This window comes from Apodemus sylvaticus, chromosome 2 (assembly GCF_947179515.1).
Source record: "Apodemus sylvaticus chromosome 2, mApoSyl1.1, whole genome shotgun sequence".
NCBI lineage: Eukaryota > Metazoa > Chordata > Mammalia > Rodentia > Muridae > Apodemus > Apodemus sylvaticus.
Genome location: NC_067473.1, coordinates 177,532,533 through 177,551,839, shown reverse-complemented (window position 1 = coordinate 177,551,839; position 19,307 = coordinate 177,532,533). Strand labels below are relative to the sequence as shown.

Genomic DNA, 19,307 nt, shown 5'->3' with positions numbered 1-19,307 from the left:
TGTTTTTAACAAAAAGCTAAAGGCATTTTTAAAAACATGCTTATCAAAATGATTATTTTTTTAAAGTGAAGATTTTGTTTTTAACTGGAGAGCTATGTGGTAGACGTTTTTTTGTCAGATGTGATCAATTTAGTTTTTGAGAAAAATGCTTAAATGGTTTACGTAGAGGTAGGCACTGGCTTTGCTTTCCTCCTTGTGTTACAACTTGATTGTTAACATTCTGAGTGCTCTGTCATGATTTACCTGTGTGCTAGGTAGAGTCACTCTGGCTCAGTAAATCAAACTTCCATGTCCTATGCCACCTGAAGTTAGAGGGGAGGGGCCTTCCTTACTGACTGCTCAGATATGAATTAAAGCGCTCTCTCTCTCTCTCTCTCTCTCTCTCTCTCTCTCTCTCTCTCTGCCTCTCTCTCTCTCTCTCTGCCTCTCTCTCTCTCTCTCTCTCTCTCTCTCTCTCTCTCTCTCTCTCTCTCTCTCTCTCTCTCTGTCTCTCTCTCCTCCCCCCCCCCAAATTCTAGAATACTGTTGAGATTTCAAAATCTAGAGAAGCCTAAAATCTGTCTCTTCCATCTGTGGCATGGAAATGTTGCTCATTCACAGGGCAACTTTGGACTCAATCCGGTTGAAAGTAAAGTTTCCTCAAAAACTGCCGACTTGAAGGTGGATGCACCTGGCCAGCATCTCAACAAAGGCAACAGGACCAAGGATTGCCATGCCATGACTAACTTTGCTCAATGATTCAAAACTAAATTTCAGTAAGCTATTTACTCTGAAGTCCCGAGTTACGGAAACTAAAGTAACCACAGTTCCTTGTGTGCTGGTTATTTTTGTGTCAACTTGACACAAATTAGAGTCATTTGAGAAGAGAAACTCTCGACTGGGAAAAGGCCTCCATTAGATTGGCCTGTAAGCAAGTCTGTCAGGTATTTTCTTGATTAATGATTGATGTGAGGGGGGATCAGGTTACTGTAGATAGTGCCAACCTTGAGTAGGTCCTCATGAATTAGATAAGAAAGTCATCTGAACAAGGCACAGGACCAAGCCACTAGGCAGCATTCTTCCATGGTTTCTGTTTTAGTGCCTGTTTCAAGGTTCCTGGTTTGACTTTCCTTGGTGATGGATTGTGACCTGGAAGTTGGAAATGAAATAAACACTTTCCTCTCCAAGTTGTTTTCCGTCATGGTTCTGTTAATGTTTATTATAACAAGAAAACCCTGAGACAAAAAAATGGTACCAAGATTGTAGGGTATTTGCTTGACAAATCTGACCACATTGAGAGGGATGGAGCTTGTAGAAGGACTTTGGAACTCCAGGCGAGAAAAGTCATTGAGTGATCAGAGCTTAAGGTGCTATTTACTCTGAAACTTAGAAGAGTAGCCCCCAAGAGCGACAATGGAGATCTGGTTTGTGAAGTTGGGGTGGGAGAGAGAAGATTCTAGGAAGGCCATTTGTGTGATATATTTGAACTAAGAACTGCTAAAGTGAAACTTTTTCTTTGCTAGTACAATTGATGCTGGTTAGCTGGAGCTGAAGAAGTAGCTATGATTAAGAAGAGAGCAGTGTCACTGAGGTGAAATATCCCGGGAGCTGTTCCCTCAGGAACAGCACACAAGAGCTGTAGTTCAGAGACAGTCAAGGCTGTACCTGTGCCAGAAGCCAAACTTGGCAATGTGTAAATGTCCTGCATGATGCTGATTTTGAAGGCGTGAAGGGTCACAGAGAGCAGCAGAAGCAAGGCACTTCCAGGAGAGGCCACTGAGAAAGAGTCAGCCTCAGTTGTTTTAGAAGTCCCAGGATTTAAGGAGTTAGGGAGTTAGGGAAAGTGGTGAGGTTCACCACTGTGTGATAGGTCAGATTCCCTTAAGAGAGGCTATGAGGGCCCTTGGTGCAGGCTCAGCTACAGTGGAGACCTTAGTGTTTTGGAGATCACAGCACCATGAGAAGTTTGCAAAGGGCAGCAGGAGCTAGCCTGAGCCTAGGAGAGAAACTATTTGTACAACAGAGGGAAGAGTTGGAGACGTAGCCCTGGGTCTTCGTATCCCAGACAATCATGAGTAGGTTGTAGACGTTAAGTACTCAATTGTTTACACTGATGCTGATGAACTTTAGTTTTGCTGTGATTTTGTTATAACTATTCCAGGATCATTCCATGTTGGAGTTGAAAAGTAGTTTAACTTGTCTGTATTCTAAAGAAGCCCAGACTTGAAAGACTTTGGATATTTTACAGACTCTTGCTATTTTAAAGGGAATGAACATTTGAAGTGTTTGAATTTTTAAAGACCATGGGATGCTTTATACTGTGATATTGACGTTCATGTGAGATCTCGGAGATGAACAGAAAATGATAAACAGTTAAAAACATCTATCTCTTCCAAAATCCACATGTTTTTAAGCTGTAAGATACAAGCAGAATGGGAAGGGTTGACCCATGTCTTGGTGACTCCACCTCTAGGCTGTCCATCAGATTCCTGCCTCCCACTGTACCCCATTTGGGCCTCTCTGTACCCTGCCATCTCCTAGATACTAATTACTGATTTTGCATATGCTTCACGACTGCCAGTTTAGAACCAGACTATAGGAACTTTTAAAAAAAAATTGAAAATAGATTCTTCTCTCATATAATACATCCTAAGCACATTTCCTCTCCTACCCCTCCCACACTCCTCCCAGCTTCTCCCTCTCCCCAGAGATACAGTTCCCTATCTATCTATCTATCTATCTATCTATCTATCTATCTATCTATCTATCTATCTATCTGGTTGTACTTTTTGAAAGTATGTGTTGCATTGCAAGGAGAACTTATTTGGAGATGTGTTATCATGGGAAAGATTTAAATCTCAATTCCTTAATCAGATAGATAATTATCATTGGATAAACCACTGAACTTGTTAAAATCCCTTTCTGGGCTAGTGGATGGTCCTTAGGGTCTCATTTGGATGTAAGTCCTGTAACTCTATGAATATCTGGTCATTTTGGAATTCAAATGTAAATCCTATTGGAAGGCAGGAGTGGTTTTAAACATGATGCCAGTTTGTGGGTCATTTTGTTGTTGGTGAGAGCAGAGCCAGGATAATTGAACATAGAGACATAATAATGCTGTTTTTCACGGTCTTAACTTCCATCCCTTGTGTAAACTATGACAGGGAGACCTCATATGACTGTGGGAAAAGCAGATTAGTGTTTGAGGAAATCCTGGTGTGACTGCACAGTATAAAAGCGCGGGGGAGCAGATCAGGAAGTTTAGAATCTGAGGTCTGGGTCCTGTGTCAGTGTCTGAGTTCAGCAAGTATCTTCAAAACGCTCATTCCACCACACTTCACTCACAGGAAATGAAAACACAAGAATTTGCAGGCTAAATAATGGGAGCCATGAACACACCCAAGTGAATCTCTATGTTTGGTTTTTGCATTGATTTGTAGCTTATTTTCAGACATACCTAAAAGCAGTAATTAGATTTAAATGACATTATAAAATTAATTTGAAAATTACATGGCACTTAAAAATATGTTTTTATTGAAGGGACTACATAAAACCCCTGTCCCATAAAACAGAAATAAATTTGGGGGGAAAAAAGAAACAATTTATATTGAATGATGACTTCATTTGGAAATGGTGCTAATGGATTTTACAGATTATAGTCTCACAAATGTCCACTGTTTTTTCTTCATGTTAGCTAAGATAAGATGCGATATTGTTCATGTGACTTATTCATTGCACAGATTCTAGATAGTGTGTGTGTGTGTGTGTGTGTGTGTGTGTGTATTTGAGAACAGCAGGATGATGAACCATTCCTGCACGTCAATATTAGCTGACAGCCAGCCATATCTAGGCCTTACAAAAGAGCAAACTGATATTTTATTATTTATTACATCATAAAGGTAAAAAGGTGAATTACTGGCAATGTAATGATTCTTGAAAGCAGAGAATTGAGGTTTTAAAAGCTCCTATTGATTCTGCATTGTGTGTGCTCTACCACACTGTGATAGCTCCCCCCAAAACAGCTCTTTAGTCTTCACAGTATTCAAGCATCAAAGTAGAGAGAGCATTTACCTCCACTGTGAATTTGGACACCTTTATCAGCATTTAAAACTGACAGAATGGGAGCACACATTTAAGGTTTTCTTTCTTTCTTTCTTTCTTTCTTTCTTTCTTTCTTTCTTTCTTTCTTTCTTTCTTTCTTTCTTTTCAAATATCTGACTGTGTCTGTCTACTTGCATTTAACACACGGAATCAGGCGAACCTGAGGAATCTGAAGGGCTTGTTGTGTCCTCTGTTTCTACCAGAGAGCCTTCTACTGCCTAGATGCTGAGATGCATCTCGTTCAATGAGCTCCTTTAAGGCACGGGGCATCTTGTTTAATCTCTATATGTTCAACAGTATCTAGACTCTCAATGCTTGTTACATAAATGAACAAATTATTACTTCTTCTTTGTAAATATCGTGTTCCAAACACATATTTTCAAATCAGAGAAGTGCAGCTGGGGGAAACAATGGCTAACCTTGAGGAGCAACTCAGAAGTGAGACGTGTGTCCAAGAGCCAGGGACACAGAGTTGGGAAGGGGTGAATGGGACACACCTCCCTTAAACCACAGCACGGAAACCTTCTGTGGTATTTCATTTTATTCATACCACCTGAGAAACTGTCCTCAAAATCAAAATAAGGAAAAGCCTGAAGTGATTGTTGACTATAAATGGAGGGGATGGGAAGATGAGTCAATTACCTATAAATGGAGGGCACAGGAAGATGAGTTAATTACCTATAAATGGAGCAGACGATGGGAAGATGAGTTAACTGGTAAAGTTAACTTTGATCACAAATCTCTGACATCCGCATAAAAAGTCGGCTTAGTAGTAAACCTGCAATCCCAGCACTGGGAAGTCAGAGGTAGTAGAATTCCTATATCCTGCGAGCCAGACTGTGTAGCCCAACAATCGAGCTCCAGATTTAGTGGGAGACGCTGTTCTCCCCCAGATAAAGTAGAGGATGATGAAGAAGACACTCAACGTGAATCCCAGGACTTAGCATGAAGCACGCACATGCGCACACATGGGAGAGGGAAGAGAGGAAGGGAGGGAGGGTGGGAGGGAGGGAGGGAGAGAGAGAGAGAGAGAGAGAGAGAGAGAGAGAGAGAGAGAATAACAAAGGCACAGGTAGCTAATCCCAGGTGGTATTTGGATATTTGGAAAGTCCTTTGTAGTCGGCACCACAAATCGCTTAGTTCCTTCTGATTTTCCTACCTGGTCTATATCATGCGTTTCTCCCCTAGTCCTCTTCCTGATGCTAGTCTCTGACTTGCTCATGTCCACTTTCCTCTCTGGGTCTGCTTTCACAGGTGACAGCATTCTGCATTCCTGGTCAGTCCCCTGAAGTAGCTCAAGCCCTCTGCTTGTTCTTCTGCGCCAGCAGCTCTCTTCTGCCCCCTTCTGTCGGAAGCCTGCACTTGCACATTTGGGCCCAGACTACTTAAGCCATTCATATGATATGAATTTATTGAATGTCTACAAACTACCAAGTACTGCTCCAGTAAATAAACCCTGAAACAACAATATATAATGTGATAAGAGTTTAAGCTGGAGCATCACCTCAGGCTGCTCCGTTTTGAAAGGAGAAACTTTGACCTCTTCGCCTCGAGCACCTGGAATAACACATAGAGGTTCGGTGCTGTAAGCATACCCACACAAACTTAGACGCAGCTCAGCCCTCGGAGATAATTCAGTTGGACTTGCGTGAGTGTAAAGGTGGCTGATGGGGCTGGAGAGATGGCTCAGTGGTTAAGAGCACTGACTGTTCTTCCACAGGTCCTGAGTTCAAATTCCAGCAACCTCATGGCGGCTCACAACCATCAGTAAAGAGATCTGACGCCCTCATCTGAAAACAGCTGCGGTGGACTTAGATATAATAATAAATAAATCCTAAAAATTGTCTTTGTTTAAAAAAAAGGGTGGCTGATGCTGTTCCCAGAGACTATCTTTCTTACTCTTGCTTTATATCAAAGTCTTGGATATAGGACCAGCCTAGACATGATTTTTTTCTTTCTAATTTCCATCTTCAGATAAGGTCATAATTCAGTTTCTCGGGGTTAGGAAGTGGACATGTCTACGTGGCAGTTGCCATTTGTCCTGGCTTGCTTCTCTGCCATTTACTAACATCACCTTGGTAGAGGAAAGGGTTGATGTCACTCACAGGTCATAGTCCATCATGGAGCCAAGCCAAGACAGGACTTCAAGGCAGGAACCTGGAGGCAGGAGCAGAAGCAGAGACCACAGAGAAACACAACTGCAACTTGTGGCCGGTTCTCCCAGGTTTGCCCGTTTAAAAGAGCCCAGGGTGCCTACCTAGGGAGCGCTCGCAGGGGGATGACCTCTCCCATGTCAGTTAGCAATATGAAAATGCTTCCCAGACATGGACACAGGCCAATCTGATGTAGGCCATTCCTAAATTTAGACTTCCTCTTCCCAGGTGTGTCTAGACTTGTGTCAAGTGAACGGAAAATCTAAGCAGCACACCATTTCAGCCAACGCTTCATCAGTAGCCACACTGCTTCCCATTCCAAATGGAGAGGACAATGATTCTTAATTTTCTATAATTTTAATTATTCTGTTAAGAGTAGACACTAAACCAAATATACTCTTTTTCTATGTTGGAAAAAAAAAACCTTCGAGTTTTCCCTACACAGAGTTTTCTGTTTATTCCCAATCACTGAATGTCCTATTCCACGTTATTCCCTATCACAATGTCCTGAAGAGGCTCACATGTTTGCGATGTGTTCACTTCTGTCAGGTGCCAGGTCACAGCAATGAGAGATTAAGTCCATAGACCCCTTGGGTCTGAGAGTCATCCTGGGCTTACCCTTTACTCATCCTCTCGCTGGCGAGTCTCCATGGTAACCACAAATCAGCTTCCTCTCGCACAGAGGGATGCTGGTCATCATGGTGGTTTCCATTGCAGGACTGTGCACTCATAGTACAGCGTCTGGCGAGATGACCTTTGGACAGTGGTGGGTGGACACAGTGGGGGAGGGAGAGCTGTGCTCTGCAGGCACAGAGAGTTACAGTACTCACTAAATGAAGGGCTGGTTGTGTGAGGGTGGATTGGGAAGACCCCCTCCAAGGCCCGGGGTGGGGGACAGGGCGAGGCATCTGTTTCAGCCTTAAATAAACACCCGGGAGAAGCAGCCACTCATCCAAGTGAAGAAAACCCTGATGGTTGATGGGCTCTGCCGCCCTCCCTCTCTCCCTCCCTCCCTCCCTCCCTCCCTCCCCCCATCTCTCATTTGTTTATATTTCAAGACATTGCTTTTGTCAAAAGGAGTTTAAGCTTCAGTCTTTGAAATTTAACTCAAATACCCCACACAGAACGCTCCCTAACAAGATGCTGCTAACCAGTTACCTTCAGAGCTATGAAATTTTAAACACAATTACATTTTTTCCTGCTTTATTTGCCCATGCTTCCTGATTTCTTAGTTTTTGCTTGTTCTGAAGGGGGGGGATATCCTGAAATCTCCTTGTGCCCATTTCCCTCTCTCTATATCACCACAAGCTTGTCTCTCAGAATCCAGCAGTCCTTCTGTCATTTATATCCTTCTCTGCTGCTTCTGTCTCTTCTTGAGTTGATAGCAAGAAGTTGATGGGTTTCACAATTGGTTTCTTATCATCACAGCAAGAGAGGCTACTCTCCCTATGACTCCTTAGGAAACAGACATAGCTGTAATTCTGTGAGCTCATAAATATGGAGTTGATTTACAACTTCGACTGAAGTCACTGTGACCTTTCACAGGACACCACTACTCACAGTGTGTCAGCAGATGAGGGACTTCCTGAGGTAGCCCACTTCCCTTAACAATCGCTCCTCAGTTAGAATGAATCTGGAATATATTATTCTGATTTTTAATAGCCTTAGCAAAAATTGCTTTTTATCCTTTGCAGACATTCGTGTTTCAACTCAAGTACCAAACCTGAGATTATTTAACATGCACTCATTTTAATAATGCATATCAAGAAACAACTTCAAGGCAAGAAAACAGTGAGTTTAATGGAGTCCCAGCTGGAGTGTGTCAGGAAACACCACAAAGTATATCCGCCATTAGCGTGTGGATAAGAGTCTGTTCAGTGAAGGGCCAAGCATCCCGTGTCTTACTACAGTCTCATGTTGGAGGAAACACTCTGCCTCTTAGATTAGATGTTTAAAATGAAATGAGTAGGAAATCAAATGTCAGTCCCCAACAAGTTTCTGTGAATCCCCTTCAAGGGGAAATGAAGAACTCAACTTGAAGCAGAAAACATGATTCTGCAAAATTGTGTTGGTTTGACATTATTCAGTTAACTAATATTCTAACACAGCAAGTGGACAATGTTGTCACACATATTTAGGACTATTTTTATTATATTTAAACATATATTATCTAATATACTATATATAAAATATTATCAAATAAATTATCCTTTTTTCTATTATATTACTAGGCCATTCACTCATTGCTCTTTTCTTTTAAAAGATATATTTTATTTATTTATTTTATGCATGAGTACTCTATCTGCATATATACCTGCATGTCAGAAGAGGGCATCAGACCCCATTATAGATGGTTGCAAGCCACTATATGGTTGCTGAGAATTGAACTCAGAAACTCTGGAAGAGCAGCCAGTACTCTTAACCACTAAGTCATCTCTCCAGCCTCCCACGCTCAAAATTCTTAAAAACTTGTGCTATTAGTTTGGATTTATAAAGTCAATAAAAGAAAAGGAAAGAAAAACAGCATGGAGATAATAATGCAGGCTCAACAATAGCGGTAATAGGAAATTTGATAATCTCTTCAGTAATTCATGTTCCTCTGCTGTGGATGCTCTAAAGTTGTGCTTAGAAAAACCTTAGCAGTCTAGATGTTTTGAACAGAAAGAACCTGGCCCCAGATGACATTGCTTGAAATTTATATCACATAAAATCATTTTACAAAACCCACATCTCTCCTAAATATCCACAGTTCCACAGTTATATTTTTTTCTGGAAGTTTTCATTGAGTAGACACAGCCACAAACACTATCGCCCATCTTACAACCCTGGCTAGATTTGTCTTGTTATTTAATAATGAAATTATAGAAAATGAAGGGTTTGGAAATTATGACATCCAGTGTGCTCATGAATAGAAATGCTTTCTCTTCTGGGCAAGATGGCTGCCAAGGAGCTGCCAATGTGGGATATAGTGAACAAGAACAAGTAGAGTCAGAATAGAAAAAAGTAGGATCTATTCTACTATTCTACAGAGTGAGACACACACACACACACACACACACACACACACACACACACACAGAGAGAGAGAGAGAGAGAGAGAGAGAGAGAGAGAGAGAGAGAGAGAGAGAGAGCACTTTGGAAGTCACAAAAGTGGCAGGGCTACCTGATGCTGGTAAAGTCAGTGACCCAAGGAAATGAACTCCAGCTCTGAGTCTGTGAGGTAAGGGGTAGTCCAGGCAGCCTTGGTGAAAAAGACTGGTGGACTCACCCCCAGGACAAGTACGTAGCCCCTAGGAGCCCCGAAACAGTTGTACATTTGTTGGATAGGTTATCAGCAGATAGGAAACATATACTTTCTTTACTTGAGGAACAGAGGCCAGGGACTATCTTAAAGAAGAAGTTACATTTCAAAAGGGACCTAAGCCAGGGAGGGGAGGGTTGGAGAGCAAGCAACAGGCACCAGTGAGGAAGCCTGAGGCCAACCCGCCACAGCCCCAGCGCAGGCGGTAGCTCTGGGACAAACAGTCCAAGTTCCAAAGAGCTTTGAGGTCCAGCTACAAACGATCAGTCTACAGGAGAACCCAGCTAGTGCCCGCTCTGCTTGCTCTCCTCTCTAAGCTATGCTAGTCAAGCTGTTCCCCCTAAATGTGCTCCTCCACCGCTGTTCTAGTCCGCCTCCCTCACAGTGGTGCTAGCCTAGCAACCTCAGGACCATTAGTCTAGCTCCACCTCCAGCCGAAACTGAGTTTCGAATAGAAAATTACTGACAGCCTAACTTGTCTAGGGGCCCACATATATAATGGAGTCATACATCTGATAAACTTTTAACACTGTAAAACGCGGGGGGGGGCGGGGAGAGAGAGAGAGAGGGGGAGAGAGAGAGAGAGAGAGAGAGAGAGAGAGAGAGAGAGAGAGAGAGAGAGAGAGAGAGAGAGAGAGAGAGAGAGAAGCTCGTTAGGAAGTGAACAAATGTTCAGCCCAGTGGGAAGGGAAGAGGGAAGACCTGGGTGACATGTAAAAGAGTTCCCTCCTGGTTCCTCAGCCAGTGAAGAAAGGAAGGGAGAGACTTGACTTTAAAATGCCTCTGTGTTGAATCTGCATACTCGCTGCGCCATTCTGGGATGATATCCCGGTATGCGAATTCATCAAGTACAGGGCTTTGCTCTCTGAATGTAGAGCCTCCCGTTCGTTCTTCCCGGTATGAAACGAGGCTCCAGGCTTCTCTTCAGAGGCAGTTGTAGGTAGCAGAATGGTCAGATGGTGACAAGCTGAAGAATACAAGGCTTGTGTGGCTTGGCTCAGGCAGTGAAGGATACTGGGAAAATGCAAACTCTCCTTTGGTTGCAGGGAGCAGATCTCATCAATCGAGTGACACTGGAGATTGACAGTCTCCGCCCCCCACCCCACCCCAAGGCCAGTAAGAAGATGAGCTTTCAGAATTCTGAGGCTCTTAGTGTGCTTGACAATAGCTGCTTCCTCTAGCTTATTCCTCTCAGGGCTTGGCCATCAGCTGGGCTCCCCCCACCCTCTCCTGAACAAATCCCAGGGCTCTGCCTGCTTTCTCTACCAATATGTGTGAGAGGCAGCCTCCTCCAGAACAGGAGTCATTCCAGAGGAACAGGCTGGCCGGCCTCAGGAGAGTTATAATATCCATCAAACTCACCGATTGCAGAACTACCGGTGGCCGAGGAGGCCGATGGTAATCAAAGAAGGAAGACAGCGATAAGAAGTCACCTCTGGTAGACCTTGGAGACTTGGCCAAAACAGTCTAAGCACGGTCACAAACCGCAGGAAAGACGAATGTCCACAAGTGCAACTATGCCCAAGTCTCTAATTTTTTATTACCCAGAAATGACACCTGTTTCCTCACATTATTATTATTGTTTTTGTTTTTTTCTCTTTTTTCTATACATTTCTTTTTTGTTCTTTTTTATATAACTGGCAGTATTTTTGTTTTATGATCCTTAATTATTTTATAATTAAATCCCTTTTATTACCTTTATTACCTCATCTTATTTTGATTATAGATTCTTTCATCATTGGTCTGCCTTTTCCTCGTTTGCTTGTTCTTTCCCTTTTTCTCATTTTGCGTTTAATGGGTGAATTTCACCATACTGCTTTTGTGTGGTGGTTTGGAAACTCTGGTCTTAGTTCTCCCTTCTCATATTCACCCAGCCTTCCTTTGAGCTGTCTTACCACTGGGGACATTTCCTTCTCTCCTTTAATTTTCTCACATCTCTCCATCTTCTCTTTCCCCTTCCCACAGCCTTGCCTTGCCCACACGTCTCCTCTCCCCTTTAGCACGCTCTTCTTCTGCTTCTTCCCTTTGGGTGACTCACTTCCTCGTTTTACTCAGCATCAATAATTTGTAGGCGTTCTGTCATGGCCTTCCCATTGTCTAGTCATGGTCCTTGGTGATGTAATGGTTTTAGGGTGTAATCCTTTACATTGCACAATTCACTGTTGATACTGAGACAGCCATTTTTTTCTATCTCCTCCAAGCCCATCTAGGGATAGGCCACTCCAATGGTCTCCATAAGAAACCACAAGCACTATCCAAAACATCAGATGTGCAATCCTCAACACAGAAACACAAGCGCTTTCCAAGAATCAGAGAGCAGAGCAACACGGACTTCAAAGATGGTCACACCTCAAGTGCTGAGCTCAGAGATGCCAACGTAAGCCAAATGTCAGGTGACGAATCCTCAAATATTCTCTGATAAAAGGTCATCCACAAACTGAGAGAGGATACTAACAAGCTCATGGACCCAATCCAGGGCTTGACAGGAAGGTCAGCAACATGGAGAAAGAAGTCAGAGAGCCCTACAATATGATGGAAAGCCGGCAACAGAGAGGGAAATTCCAGCAAGGAAACTGAGATCTACATTAAAAACAATTAAACAAATACAAATGTCAACAGTGGGAAGCTCGCCAAATGGCCCACGGAGCCAGGAGTAGGGAACACAGCCGCTAGATGCCACTGAAGTGGTAATGAAATCTCTTCCCACAAATCAAAACCCCAAACCGGATGGATTCACTACTGAGATGGACCCAACCTTGAAGGGAGAGAGGTGATTCCCACACATCTCAATCTGTTCCACAAAACGTAAGAAGGAAAGTAATGGAATGGATTCCACAACCCAACAGCAGAACTGGACTTTGACAATCCAAATCAATACACAAAACGAGGACAACCTCCCTGATGAACACGATGCAGGAACTCATAAAATTCTCACATATTGCACCCACCTGTGGAATCTGTGTTTAGACGTGTGTGTGTGTGTGTGTGTGTGTGTGTGTGTGTAAAACTGTAAATGTAGAGAGACATTTATGAGGAGAAGGAAGAGGTCTAAAGGTAAGAGGGGGTAGAAACATGGGGATGGTGGAGCAGAGGTGATGCATGAACAGAAAGGGGAGGACTAGAGGAGAACCACCATAAAGGGAGCCAGAGGGATGAGGGAGAGCAGCAGCAGGAGGAAGGGGTGAAAGAAAAAGAATGATGATGATGTGTATGAAAATATCATAATAAACCCGTGCCTTTGCATGCTAATGTGAGAAAAATGACCAAAAGAAAGGAAGATGAAGAAGTCTTCTAAGAAAATATGAACTATTTGAGTAGATGGGCTTATGTAAGTGTTCCCTGCTTTGAGAGGCATGTACCAAGTTTGACACAGAGTTGTAAACATAAACGACCAAGATTTTAAATTAGTAAACTTTTAAATAATGGGATCTCCTCTGTACCCTGCTGAGAGAAGCAGGTGACTTAAGGGGACCCGGACCTGCGCCAGTCTTACCAGTACAGACGGTGAGCCACGCGGACACTTTGCAGGGAGCGACGAAGCAGGAGTTCCACCAAGGGACTTTCGAGATTCCACTCAAATTTGACAGCCTGTAGGGAGAGGCAACGAATACTTTGTTTTTCTTATCAGTTACAAAAAAAAAATCTGGCTGGAGAGATGGCTCAGCGGTTAAGATCATCAACTGCTCTTCCAGAGGTCCTGAGTTCTATTTCCAGCAACCACGTGGTGGATCACAACCATCTGTAATGGGATCTGATGCCCTCTTCTGGTGTGTCTGAAGAGAGCAATGGTGTACTCATATACATAAAATAAATAAATAAATAAATACATAAATAAATAATCACCACTAGCACCAGCACCACCACCACCAAAAAACAGACAAAAGTGAAAAAATTTGGCTTCAGAAAGAGATATGGAAAAATAGCACGAGCTTTTCAATGGAATATTAATAATATGCTTGGTAGTTTATTAATTATTTCACGATAACAGCAGACATAAGATAAGAGCATGTATTTGAATGCTCTTGCTTTCTCTGTCTTATTTATGCTTTTGGAGTATAGGGACATAAACGAAGGTTAGTACTTGGGAAAGTTTAACCATGCTCCAGGGGAGAATTTTGGCACAAAAAAATACCATCATCAATGTTTGCGACCAATAAAATGGTATTACTAAGCCCTAAACAGTTTCACTCACTTGGAGATCATATTAACTTCCACTCGCAACTGCAACAGAAATCAACACCTGATGTGTCACTATTAATCTGCAGACACCAAAGCTTTCCTTAAAATTTCAAAACTGATGGTGCCGCCATAAACCATTCTTCAACCTCTCCTTCCTCTCTCTTGTAAGCAGCTCCTGAAGGTTCAGGCCTCATCTGGTCAGAGACACAGACAGCAATGGCAGTCGCTGATGTCCTCAGGGACCTGACTGGGACATCTACCTGGCCTCTGCAGAGACTTGACTGTCCCAGCCTGCACTTCGGATCTCACCAGCCTCACTCACAGTAATCTGAATATATGAAAACGAATGTCAAGGTCTCTTCCTAAAGATGTTCATGTCTTCTTTTGAAGTCTGTTTCTCACAATTCACACATACATACATTTATGCATGCTCTCTCTTTCTCTCAGAAAGATAGACACACATACACAAACACATACACACACAGAGAGACACAGACAGACAGACGGACAGACACACATACACAAACACATACACACAGAGAGACACAGACAGACAGACAGACAGACAGACAGACACACATACACAAACACATACACACACACAGAGACACAGAGAGACAGATGGACAGACACACATACACAAACACATACACACACAGAGAGAGACACAGACAGACAGATAGACACACATACACAAACACATACACACACAGAGAGACATAGACAGACAGACGGACAGACACACATACACAAACACATACACACAGAGAGAGACACAGAGAGACAGACAGACAGACAGATGAGGTTTTAAGACAGGTTTTATTCCACAGTCCAGTTGAAAAAAGGAAAAATAAGATTATTCATGCCCACATTCATACCTGAAGGAACTCCTCAGTATGTCACACACTCCAAGCATGGCAAAGTTCATGGACTGGTGAGGCATTAGAGTGGGAGGATTTCAGCAAACTTACCAGAATTGGTGCAGTGTGTGTAGAATGACCTTGAGAGGCTTGGCAAGCTGCAGCCAAGGGCTCCTGTCTCTAGCATGCTCATGCTGGGCTGAGTTGGTCATGTGTTTTGTTTATGTTATAAAGGTGGGCGCATAATGTGGACACTGAGGCAGGAGCTGGTCCAGAATTTACTTCTATGTCTGCTTTGTTTCACCTGTTCCCATGTTTCTTTGGGAACCCAGTAGTTTGGATTCCTTTGGATTCCTTGCCTATAAACTCATTGCTGTACACTACTTCATGACAGAATTTCCCTCTCCTATGTGTCATATGGTACATAGGCAATCTTTTTGGCACATTAGCACAAACTTTGTTCTTGGAGTCTATCTGAATGACAGTAGTTTACAGTAACCTTGAAGTCTTTGTCCAACTGACTTCTAATTCTGAACCATATCTGATTTTCATTACGGTCACAGAGCTTATGCCGTATTAACACGCTAATCTGTAAAGTGAAGATGAAATTCCCAAAACCAATCAACAGAGGGTGACTGTTAGGTCCCAGAAAGTTTCAAGGCCAGCATGGGACATGTGTTCTTTAAAGTTAATTTTTAAAATAAATGTGAATTTCATCTCAGTTTATTGGTTAGTCACAGTATACATTTCTTCCCATCTTAGAGCATGCTATAAATTTTACTATTACAACATAGCTGCAACTTCTTCCAATTTTTATTTGTTTATTTGCTATATTAGATTTTGAGTGTTTTTTGTTTTTATCAATTTGGCTTTATTGGAATCTGGCATTCTTAGCATCATGTGTACTATTCCAATTGGTCCTTTGAAGTGAGTTCATTTTGTATGAAACTTTGTGAAACCTCCCTCCGAGTTCAGTTAGCTATAGAGGGCTGCCACGCCCATGAATCATGAAAAGAACGATGAACCCTCGAGTTGGATTCATCTGTTTCCATTTGGGGAATATTCTTTTTCTACCGTATTATCCTGACAAATGAAGGGAAGTCATCACTATAAAGATTGCTTAAAGCAGCAAACAGCACAGCTATTTCTCAGCTAGATCTCTCCCTCGGGAAGATGTCAGAACAGTTCATGTTGTGGTGTAGGAAGTAAAAGTAAGATTGGAGTTTATTAATAGAAGTTTCCCCATCAATCTCGGCCTCTCATATCACTGGTCAAAAGCTGAGCCAACTGTCACTTAAAGCAGATTCCAATCTATCAGGAAAGGAAAGATCTGAGTTTAAGGAACATCCTGCTTGTGGTGGCTCATGACTGTAAATCCGGAATACTTGGGATCTGGAGGCAGGAGGATCATGAGATGTTCAAGGTCATCTTTTACAACCTAGTGAGCTCCTGGGCTTCTGAGTCTCCATCAGAGGAGGTTGATCAGTTGGTAAAGTGTTTGCCTTGCAGGCATTAATACATGAGTTTGATGTCCAGAACACATGTAAAAATGTCAGGCATGGTAGCCAACCTTGAAATCGCAACGTCAGGGAGGCAGAGACAGGCAGATCCCTGGCACTCACTGGCAATCCAGCCTAGTTTACTTGTCGAGATCAAGATTAGTGAATGGCCTTGTCTCAAACAAAATGGTGGCTGACATCTGATAAATAACATCCTGGGTTGTTATTACAAACACACACACACACACACACACACACACACACACACACACACACACAAATACACCGAGCAAACAAGACAAAACAAAAAGCCAGAGGATGGTATGTTGGGCTTCTTCAATACTCCGAGTACAACTGAATTGGAACAAAGCTTCCCTCTACAGCAACACTTGCTCCTTTACCTGCTCATGTGTAAACTCTGTGACATCATTCTTAACTTTTCTTCACCTTCAGAATGTCAGGGTCACTCATAGCTCCAGGTACCTTCACATTGATTTCTTAAATTTTCTCAGTGCTGTGGTGGTTAGTGCAGCTAAATTGTGCTAACTGGGTGTTAAAAATTACTTTCTCAAGAGTAATAACCAGCAGTAAAAACTCTATATGAATAACAAAAAATGCACAAATGGTGTGCATTTTTGGTCAGTAGGTAGTGGCTGTCCACAGAGTGATTCCTCAGTGGATGCCTCATTGCTTTACATATTCTGGCATGAGAAGGATTCCCCCCTCACAAATGTTGCCATGGTTTCCCGATACTAATCACTAAGTGAAATTGGCTTGAGGATATTTACTTTGGGGCCTTTACTTTTTGTTAGGTTATCAACTTTGTATAGAAAAATGTCTGTATTAATCACTCGAACACATAGGATGTAATAGAGTTCTTCCTTGGCCAAACTGCCATGTAACTATTTAGTGAATTCATGGACTTACACAGGGAATCTTTAAAGAGTGATGACTCAGAACCCAAGAATGCCTCGGTGACCCTTAGCTCTTACCTGAACCAGCTGTGGGAGGCAGTCCAGTAGCTCGTCAGTCAAGAGGGTGTCTAATTGTTGAATGGCGACTTCACGAATGTCTTGGTCTGGAAACCTGAAAACAGTTAATGTGACTACAGAATTGAATTTGTAATGTGTGTGTGTGTGTGTACATATATGTATGAATATATATATATATGAATAAACATATATGGATATATAATGAAACATATAATTATATATAAATAGACATACACATGTGTGTGTGTTTGTGTGTGTGTCTAGGACACAGAGTAAGTTCTAGTGCATGGGTCATGTAATCATCCCCCAATCAATTAAGATAATCAGTAGCACTCACTTCTTTTCATATTCCATCTACTCACATGCTCTGTGGGAGAATGCCCCATTGACTAGACTTTTGACATGAAGGGTATAAGAGAGCTGAGATCTTTTCTGAAAGGATCTGAGAATTCTTGCTTTTTTTATGTAGCCATCTATTTGTTCAAGAAATCATCACCTCCTGGAGACCTGATCATTTATATGATTCAAAATGGGATCTAATATTTTCAAATAATTTTGGTCAGATGTTAATGAAAACCAGACATTGAAAGTAGCTTATGAGGAATAAACAAACATAGCTTAATACGAATAAATTTTACGAGACTGTGATGCATTTGAAGACTGTAATGAGTTAAGATCCCCTAGGCAGCTAACAAAAATGAGTTTTTTAACTGAATTTGTGAAGGTGGTTAGCATCTGAACCCACATTTCCCCAAACAATTTTATTCTCCAATGAACTGTTTGTGTCACCCCCACCTTGCACCATCCAACAATTAAATTCAATTATCTCAAGGTTCCTGGAAGTGTCTGAAGTCACTAAGGCACTACACTGCGTTGAAATGCTTCTGACCTGTAGAACTGACAGGAAGAGATTCAACAAGACTTAAGAATATCTAGTTTAAAAGGGAGAAGCTTTCAAAAATAGTAAAACGGGGCAAAATTTAAAACTAGAAGGAACACCTATGCCATTCAAAAATAAAACAATGACCAATAAACGAAGAAACATTGCATTCCTTTTGCAGGGAAAGGACTGCCGTTTTTCCAGTCAGTCGGATGAGGGCACTGAAGATTGGCTTCCTGTGGCATGCAAGTCAGAAAACTTTATTCATTTTTTAAGAAGGATATTAGGTTACTGAAGGGTGAAATGAACACTAGGCAACTGGAGTCAAGTAAAAAAATAATGGCTGTGCCCTGTGTCCCTCAACTGTCCTTGGGAGCAAGTTAGAAGCTCAATAGCTTGCTTTTATTTTTTAAGTTTACACTGGGTTTTGATGGCAACTTGGGTTTCACTCTGAAGCCTATTTACTTGAAACAAACATTTATGACCAAAAAGTCCCCTGATAGTCCCATTTCTTTTTCCCTGTAAAGAGCCTATCCAAAAGGTGTGACGAAAACCATATTCCAGACACATCTAACACAACATCACTGAGGCTGGAGGATCTCAGCACACCATGTGCAGTCCAAGAGACAGTGCAATGGAAATCCAGGTGTAGGTCAGCCCATTTCAGCATCTTAAGACTTTAGGTTTTCCTAACTAAATTTAATGGGCTCTAATTGTTCTCAATTACTACGCCATTTGTCTAAAGTCCGTCAATATCAAGGTTGAGTTTGAAGACCGTTGTTTAAAGGGAATGGTGATGGATGCTGATGCCCACGTTGGGTCACTCACACTGTCTTCTCTGCCCATTTCATGTCATTGATATGGATAACAACAAAGGAATAAAAGGAACATCACACAGGAAAAGCTCTGGTGGATACTATATATGCTGCATACATGAATACTGAGCATTCATTTCCATACTCTAGATCTTGACTGTCATGAGCAGTGAGCTGGTCTGTCTTGTTTTGGTCATGGATGTGTCCCCAGGACCTCCAGAAGTGTGGTGACTCTCTACCTACTTGCCTGAACAGTATCAAAGTGAAATCCATTACTTTTCTTCTTACATATGTCCACTAGCTGACTCTCCTCTTGCCATCTTTCTATAGTCATAAGGCCTCCAAAGTCCAACAGTGATATGTTGATGCTTTTTGGCTCTTTATTTTACACTTCCCACACTTTTAGCCTGAAGGCCATGCTTAAATATCATCTCTCCTTGGATGCTATTTCTGGCCGAGCTGGTTTTCTACAGAACTAACCCCCATATTCCCTACAGAATGCAAAAACGATGTACTAGGATGAGGGCTGACTCCTCTGTTTATTATTT

At 42.1% G+C, this 19,307-nt stretch overlaps 1 protein-coding gene across 3 annotated transcripts in view; it reads right to left on the bottom strand.

Moving 5' to 3' along the window:
- The window catches only part of Pik3c2g (phosphatidylinositol-4-phosphate 3-kinase catalytic subunit type 2 gamma), a 311,639-nt gene that overhangs the window by 178,798 nt on the left and 113,534 nt on the right, over nt 1-19,307 (bottom strand). For all 3 annotated transcript variants that reach the window (XM_052172749.1, XM_052172750.1, XM_052172751.1), the window contains 2 exons: nt 17,065-17,158; nt 13,028-13,122 (listed from right to left, as the gene is read on the bottom strand). In XM_052172749.1, coding sequence (XP_052028709.1) covers nt 13,028-13,122; nt 17,065-17,158 — 189 coding nt within the window. The remainder of the gene's footprint in view (nt 1-13,027; nt 13,123-17,064; nt 17,159-19,307) is intronic.